Source organism: Amphimedon queenslandica, unplaced genomic scaffold (genome assembly GCF_000090795.2).
Source record: "Amphimedon queenslandica unplaced genomic scaffold, v1.1 AMPQUscaffold_13522, whole genome shotgun sequence".
Classification (NCBI taxonomy): Eukaryota; Metazoa; Porifera; class Demospongiae; order Haplosclerida; family Niphatidae; genus Amphimedon; species Amphimedon queenslandica.
The window spans coordinates 1133467-1141654 of record NW_003546242.1 but is presented as its reverse complement, the minus strand read 5'-3'; the positions used below and the strand labels follow the sequence as shown (position 1 = coordinate 1141654).

Here is an 8188-nt window from a genome sequence, read left to right as displayed (position 1 = left end):
GGAGGCTCACAAAAAGGTACTTTTACCAACTGATTCAGGCATTAGGTTGACATAATCGTACTATTTTCAGGCTATAATGTCTGGAAGAGGTCTAGAACAGAGATCCTGCGCTTGCTGACCTGCCATGTATCGATCTTACCTTCCCCGGCCATCTGTATTTATTATTGAGGCTTAGTCAACCATTGATTTCAACGCAGAAGGAAAGCAGTGAAACTCTACCTGCATGGATTATTGGTCTGTGAATCGATCTAAAGTTATCTGCACTTTTGAGACTCACAATTGTTCCGACTTTGTACATACCCGCTGTCCGTTCCCGCGGGCCACTGGACCGTCCTAGGCCAGACTTTATTGCAAGCTTTATTAGTTGACTTTCAGCATATAATACCTGTACAATAATGTTGTTTCTTACATTTTATTTTAAGAGATTTTTGCTGTCAACCCACAGGAATACAAATAAAACCGCAGGGAGTGTTACAAATGAGAGCTGTGTTACATTACATTTGTAACCTCAGGCGGAGCCTTTGATACGCCCACTCACTATTATACAATGTTTCTTATTTACTTGTTTCCATTCTTTTTTCTTAAATTAATCAATTACATTCTGTTTTCAGTGTTTTGATTATGTTGTTAGGTTAATCATATTAATGCTAATCATGTGCGCATAAATTAAAATGGTGTCAAACCACAAAATCACGCAGTGCTCCAGCTGGAATTTGTCTTCCATTGTTCTCTGTCTTTGCTTCTTTTTGATGCCACATGTCCTGTCCTTGACTCAAGCACAAAAAAATGATGTAAAAGCCAACTCGAGCAGTTCCCTGGCTTAAAAAATTTCCGTGTTGATAGAAGATGAAAGAAGAAGAAAAAGTCTGAAGAATTTTGTAGAAATATGAATTTGGGCCTATTCTCCAGAAATGCTTTCGCTACATTGCAGTTCACCTTAAAGGTACCAGGAGAATCACTCCGTGAAGGAGAGCTCATCTCAGTCATTTATAAGGCTGTGCAAAGTAAGATGACAGAGTTATAAGTGTTTGAAAATCATAAAAACAGCGGCCATCTTAAAAAATCAACCTCAATCCTACATATAGGCTACCGCCTATATAATAAATGCATGTAAGGTTTTTAATATTGGTATTATTATCGATCAATGGAGAATTGATTAAGTGGAGCATTTTGAAGAAACAGTACGAGAAACATCGGACAACAAAAGCTGGTGGAGGGTTAACTATTTTGCTGAAGCTAAAAGCTAAACACATTAAATTGACCTCTTACTTAAGAATGAGGGTAGATCTTGATGTACAAGTCCGTTACTATGTAAAAACATCCAGTATTACAATATTTTCTTCAGATTTTAAGCAGTACTTTTGCTAATGTAATTGAACTTAGCTACCCCTATTTGAAGGAGTCTCCTGAATTTATAAGAATGTTTCTTAAATTTTTTGACATCATGAATGTTCGTTCCTTGAAAGAAGCTCAGTATATAAGAAAGCCAGATTTACGTCCATATACAGCAACGTCAGATAAAAAGCATAGCAGGATAAAAGTAAATTTTAAAGTATGATTAAATATAATACTACTTCAGACCCATGTAGTGGTTAACTGATGAGTTTCTTCCTTATTTGAAATGAATGGCAAGATTACATCAAAACAGAAGATAGGACAAAAGAGCAGAAAGAGTAAGTGTCTTGCCAAGGAAACTCTGGCAGGATTGAGGATAACAGGTAATGGTCAAGTGTAAATATGTATATAATGGTTTTTTATACATGTTAGTTAATTCATTTGTAGAGCTAATTGATTACATTTTTAAGAAAATACCTGGAGTGAAAGTATTTTATCTGAGAAACTCTGCCAGGACCCTTTAGAAAGTTTTTTTGGGCGTCAGAGGATGAGAGGAGGATATTCAACAAACCCGACTGTATTATCATTTGTACATGGTACAGTTTCATTAAGAATGCTAAAGTCAATTGGACTTCAGCCTGTAAGAGGCAATTGTAAGAGAGGATTGAAATACATAGATCCACCTGTGACAACACTCCACTTCGTAACAGAAAATGTTTTAAATAACTATTAATAAACTTCATTTTTGACCTGACATAATCCACCTCTGTTCACTTTCTCCAACCATACTTTAGTGTATGAAAGGTAATCATCATAGTTTTTATCTAGTTCAGTATTACTACCTGAGCCCACGCGTAGGCGTGGAAGCGAGGGTAAAGCAGTTGTCCTGTCAGAGTGTGTCCAAGCCAAATCTGTTTTCAAGCCTCTGCTGCTTCTTTCCACTCAAGTTCTCAAGAGTCTTATAGCCAACACTAGAGCTTGAAAAAGTTTTTTTATCAGCCAACTGCTTCATTTATCATTCCAGAGGGAGCAAAAGCAGAAAATGCGGCTAAGCTTGGTCAGCACTCGTACAGTTCTGTCATAGTGAAGGGAATGATGTAATTGAAGGTAGAATACAACGTTTTACTCCATTTAAATGTGGCAAATTGCTTTGAAGCAATTCTTTCCTGACCTATAAGTAATCCAACTTAGCCTAGTTTATGCTAGGCTTTCTTCACCAAGAACGGCTGCTAGAAGCTTATAGAGCGGCCATTGGCTGCTTTATTTGTTGTGGTACAAGTACATGTAAATTTACTGGTAGTGACCTATGTTATGAAACTGACCAGAAGACTACAGCTTATGGTAAACACTACATAAACTTTGTTCAGTGTTTAGTAATTTTGACTTTTTTGTACAAAATTTTACTCTTGGGTGGAGACATTGAAATAAACCCTGGTTCCACCAGGAAATGTGCCAAATGCTGTACATTAATTCATAATAAAAGAATTTCTTGTGATTGTGGTTATTCATTGAAAAAGAGAAAAGATCAGTGCAGTATCGGACTATTTGGAAAGAATTGTCCCCAAAGGTTCTCAATTACTGCATTTACAAAAAACTCTGATTCTTGTGGTATTATATTTGGAAAAGTTGAAAAATGTTCTAAGGATATGACAAGCGAGAAAAAAGAGCTTCATAGAAATAGAAAAGCACTTAAAAGAACTAATGAATCTTTGGATGAATCTGCGCAAAGGAAATTGATGAATAAACAACACATGGCTTGTGTGAGAAGCACCAAAAGCCTTGAATCCTCTACACAGCAGAATATAATTAATCGAGAGCGCATGGCTCTTATGAGAGCTAATAAAGACTCAGCTTCATTACAACTTAAAAGAACTAAAAACACTGCAAGCAAGAGATCTGTCCGAAGTAAAACAGATTCCATTGATGAAACTATTTCTGCTTTCTTAAAAAAATTAGAATGGGTCCTGATTTTGTTTGTACAGTCTGTCACCGCATGATGTATTCCCCCAATGTAGTTTCTTTTGATAGAAAAAAATATAGTAAAGGGACCCCTGAAATGTTACAGAACACTTTTAGGCACCAATATGAATGTCCTGATGGTACAGAATGGATATGCCTTACTTGTAATCGTTCACTGAAAAGGAGTAATGCTCCTGTAATGGCGAAAGCTAATGGCCTTGGCCTTGAAACTATACCTCCTAAACTGGAATGTTTGAATGAGCTTGAGTTACGATTGATTTCCCTTAGGATACCATTTATGAAAATGGTATCCTTACCTAGTTGCAAACAACGGGCTCATGAACCAGCTGTGAATGTCCCATCTAATGTTGATACAGTGGTTGATGTGCTTCCCCGTTTGCCATCTCAGTGTGAACTGATTGCCCTTAAATTGAAGAGAAAACTTTCCTACAAGGATCACTACATGTACCAGTATGTTAGGCCAACCATTGTTATGAATTCCCTCAAATGGCTAAAAGTTAAAAAACCCCTGTATGCAAATGTTAATATAAATGAGGAATGGCTGCTGACTCTGCATGTGATGATAGAAATATATTTGAGGGCTTGTTTAAGCAACCCAGTTATGACAACAGTACTGCCCAACAAAGTGAACCTACTGTTGTTGTAAATGTCCCAGATACATGTAATAATAGTTTTCCCAGTGTTCCCATGGATGTTAATGGTGCCCAACAGAGTGCACCTACTGTTTCTGTGAATGTCCCATGCAATAGTCTCCCTATTATTCCCATGGATGTTAATAGCCCTTATAGTGATCTTAGTCACTTTGTTAGACAACATGGATACACAATCCATGATGTTCCCCCTGATGGCAGCTGTCTTTTCCATGTAGTTGCTTACTATCTTCATCATTGTGGTATTCAAACTACACACACTAATTTTAGAAGCCAAGTTGTGTCATTTTTTAGACATAATCCTTGCATGAGTGATGGTACACATTATTCTAGGTTTAAATCTTTCAATGAGCCAGCTACTGATGGTGCCAGTGCTGGTATTAAGTGTGAGGAAGACATGTTTCTTAGGGTAAATCCCATTGTAAGATGGAATCATTATTTGGATAGGCTAAGTAGAGGGGCCTGGGGAGACCATTTAACAATAAATGGGCTGAGTGAAATGTTGAACATTTCCATTACAATACAGAGCCGTAGGAAGGAAAATGAAGGTGGTGGGGCTGTCTTCATGGCACGTGAAGTGCAGTGAAAAATGGGCGTGGTCATATTGGCCGCGTGTCTGACCCACCCATTTGGCATGGGTACGTAAGTACGTACGTGTGTGCATGCCTCGCCCCTGACCATACCCCTACCTATTATTATAATGACGTATAAAATATTATTATATTGCTTGTACTGTTTATACGATTATTTTTTTGAAATAATTACTGATTTAAATGAGATTGTTTGAACTCAATACCAAAAAAGTTCTTTCGATGTTTATGATTAGAAATGAAATTGTTTGCAACATGAATCAAATCCCGTTCATCAGTACCTGTCTTGTGAATATGCAGCAGCATTAAGTGGTTAAGGCGCTTTTGGCTCATACTAGAACGCAAGTACGTCTTAATACGTCCAACAGAATTAAATGACCACTCACTTTGAGCATTTGTAGCTGGCATTACAAGCAATAGTGTCATTAGCTTTGCCACTTGATGCATGAGCTGGACTTGACCTGGTGATGATGACTGGAAGAAGGTGAGAATATCTGAAACCATTGTTTGTTTTTCAGATGATATAGGTTGAAATGTTTTAGAGAAAATCTCTAAATGAGTTGAAAGCAAAGTATAATCAAAATCAGAGCTATAAAACGAAATCACATGCTTCAACTGTTCCTCATATGGCTGACTTGTAGCTGCTTTAAGAAGTAAAGCTTCGACATTTCCATACATTTTATAGCCTGGTTGATCAAAACGGTCAAAAATACATGAAGTAATTAGATCTAATGCTACAAAGTAGATAGCACAATAGTGATCTTCTACTGCTTCAGGAAAGGTTGCTAATGCTGCACCATCACCAATACGATGTGGAGCCTTTCATTGACATCCATCTCTTGTGCTGATGCAATAATCCTTAGCAAAAAACAATTGAAACTAACATCATTATGAAGGGATTTTAAAGTAGAGAGAGTCAAAGATGTCACATTTTGGGCTTCAGCTGCACACATATCTTCCTTTTGCATTGTTTTACTCAGGTTGTCTGTATGCTTCAGCAAAAGAAAACCAAGTGATACTCCAAACAAGAAATCAAATTTTTTCATTTGAGCTTGAACACCAAGAATCCTGGCTTTCATTTCAATGTCCTTGACAATTTGTAGTGATTCATCGCATAGCTCTAGAAGGGCATTGAAATTATCCAGAATTGATTTTAATGCTTCCGCCTCTTTACAGTCCATCTAGTTAGACAAAGAACACGAATTCCTCTAGAATCCCAAGATGTGGCCATTTCCTGCTTAATACGCTTGATTATGGCATCTCGACGTGGTGACCTCTTCACTAGCTTAGTTATTTCATATGTAACATCAAGTGCATCCTTCATTAACTTACACCTCTTGATTGTATGAGCACATGCTAAGTGTAAGGCGTGACCATACCAGTGAGTAAAAACTGCTCTGGGCTCAATTTCTTGTATTTTGGCCACTACACCTAATTTATACCGCTCATTGCTGAAGCGCCATCGAAACAATTGCCCCTTATCTTGGTGATACTCAGGTTCAGGCGCAAGAGTATAGTCAGTTTCAGTTGAGTTGCCCAAGCTCCACCCCTTATAACTGCTGTTCTTGCAGCTAGGAGATCCAATTTTGGTATAGCTGCATAACGAGTCCTTCCGAAAATCTGTACCAATTTTCGTGCACCTAGGTTCTCTGGAAGGTTTTCATTGGGATTCCGGAGGAAGATGAAAGAGTGCCACCATTTACGTTTCTGTGACGTCACATATTACATCATGTATGACTATAATTTGTAAATCATTAACACGTAGTTACATTTTATTATAGCGAATAAAGCGCATTAAATTGAATTATTTTGATATTTTCACTAAAAAACATTATAAAATAAATTATTTAAAGTGTTCTTGCACCCCAACAAGGGTGATGGCCAGTACCATCGCAAATAGGTGACACTGCATCACTGGCCCCCCGCACCAACCACCCATGAGACTGCTGAAGAAGATTCGAACAAGAATCACAAACTATAGTGAGTATTAACTTACAAGTCCTCTACTGCAGTAATGCACAGCAAACTATTACTGACTACCTGCATTAGCAGTGGACTGTTTCCCCAATATACAATGCCATTATTGCTCCATAAAAGTAGGTATTTACTCACAAGTCCTCTACTGCTTTGAGCTAGACATAAGCAGTGGACTGTTTCCCTACTTTTACTTCTTCATATTTCATCATCAGAGTTATCAGAATTGTAATCACTAATGTCACTGTCCTCTTCATCTGAATCGCTTTCATAATTATCTGCTCCGACATGTATGACGAATTCTTCAACTCTTTTCCAGTTTTCTAATCTATCAGCAGTAAAGTACACATCTTCTACTTTCTCCTGAGTATGTCTAATTAGACTGGCCCACCTTTCAGGAGTTACATGGGCAAACTCTTCATTCACAAGACGATGTAATGCGTCTAGCATGAATTCTAAATTGTGTTTTTCCATAGTGTTTGACTTGTGACCATGCCATTTCAATAGGATTTAGTTCACAATAATATAGAGGTAAACATACAACTTCATGTCCAGCTGTTTTTGCCATTTCATCGATGACATATTTTCTGTATTTCTCCTTGTGTTTCTTAATGATTGCGTAAAGATTCTGCTTTATGCCTTTAGTGGGGAGTGGTATACCTTTATTTGTTAGCCATGTAATCATGTCACCTTTCCTCCAATTACTAGTTGGCAATGGCTCAAACCTTCTTGAATGATACGACACATTATCCATGACAATTAATGAATTGGGTGGAATATTTGGTATTAAGTTATTTTCAAACAAGTTTTCAAAAGATTGGCAATTCATTTCTTCATGGTAATCACCCTCTTCTTCAATTGACTGGTATACCAAATCACAGTTTGGAATCCAGCCATCTTCAGAACCAGCATGAAGAATAATGAGTCGCTTTCCTTTTCCACTTGGACAACTAATACTGCCAAGTGTTTCGCCAGTAACTTCATCTTTCTCCACCCAAGAACGAGCAATAGCGTCATGTGTGTGCATCCATCTTTCATCCAAATATATAACTTTTTTCTTCTCTTCTCAGTTCCTCTTCATCCTTATGAAAAACTTCGCCCGGTGATTAGCTATTTGGGGTTCTTCATAATATGAACGCTTGTTTTGTTGCATCCTATATTTAAATCCCATATCTCTCAATAGTCGCCACAGGTTTGTTCGAGGTCCCTACGAATTATAATTACAAGTCAATTTAGAGTTCAGTAATTTATTACCAAATTAATATCAGCCATCTTTAACTCAGCTAGCAAATTACTAACTGTAACCTGAACCCTGCTATCAAACATTTCATAAAACTTTTGTCATATAACTAGGCGGTCAAAACTATCAATAACCCTCTATAAAATTAGTAAATTGGGCAAAGGTATGGCATAATTATACCTTAGTATAAAAACATTTGTATCTCTTGGCAGGGGAAACAAAATCATCAGTGGACAAACATTCATACTCACTAAGTATGCAATTCACTGTTCTTCTTGAGAATCCTAAGTACAAAGTAAAAATTATTAATCATAATAATTAATTAATGTACCAGTGATTGTGATGGTCTTTGCAGAGCGCTGTTTGCTTGTCCACCTTTCTTCCCCTTGCTATTACTATCTTCTCCAACAAAGTAATTG

General features: G+C 37.2%; 1 protein-coding gene across 1 annotated transcript; it reads right to left on the bottom strand.

The window, feature by feature from the left end:
• Positions 1-6947: 6947 nt before the first annotated feature.
• Positions 6948-7556, bottom strand: LOC105313010 (uncharacterized). Its single transcript, XM_011406120.1, has one exon. It carries the CDS (start codon positions 7554-7556, stop codon positions 6948-6950), a length of 609 nt encoding a protein of 202 aa, XP_011404422.1.
• Between the last annotated feature and the right edge of the window lie 632 nt (positions 7557-8188).

Coding starts and splice junctions, on each gene's coding strand:
- LOC105313010 (XM_011406120.1), bottom strand. CDS start 7,556: ATGCACACACATGACGCTATTGCTCGTTCTTGGGTGGAGAAAGATGAA.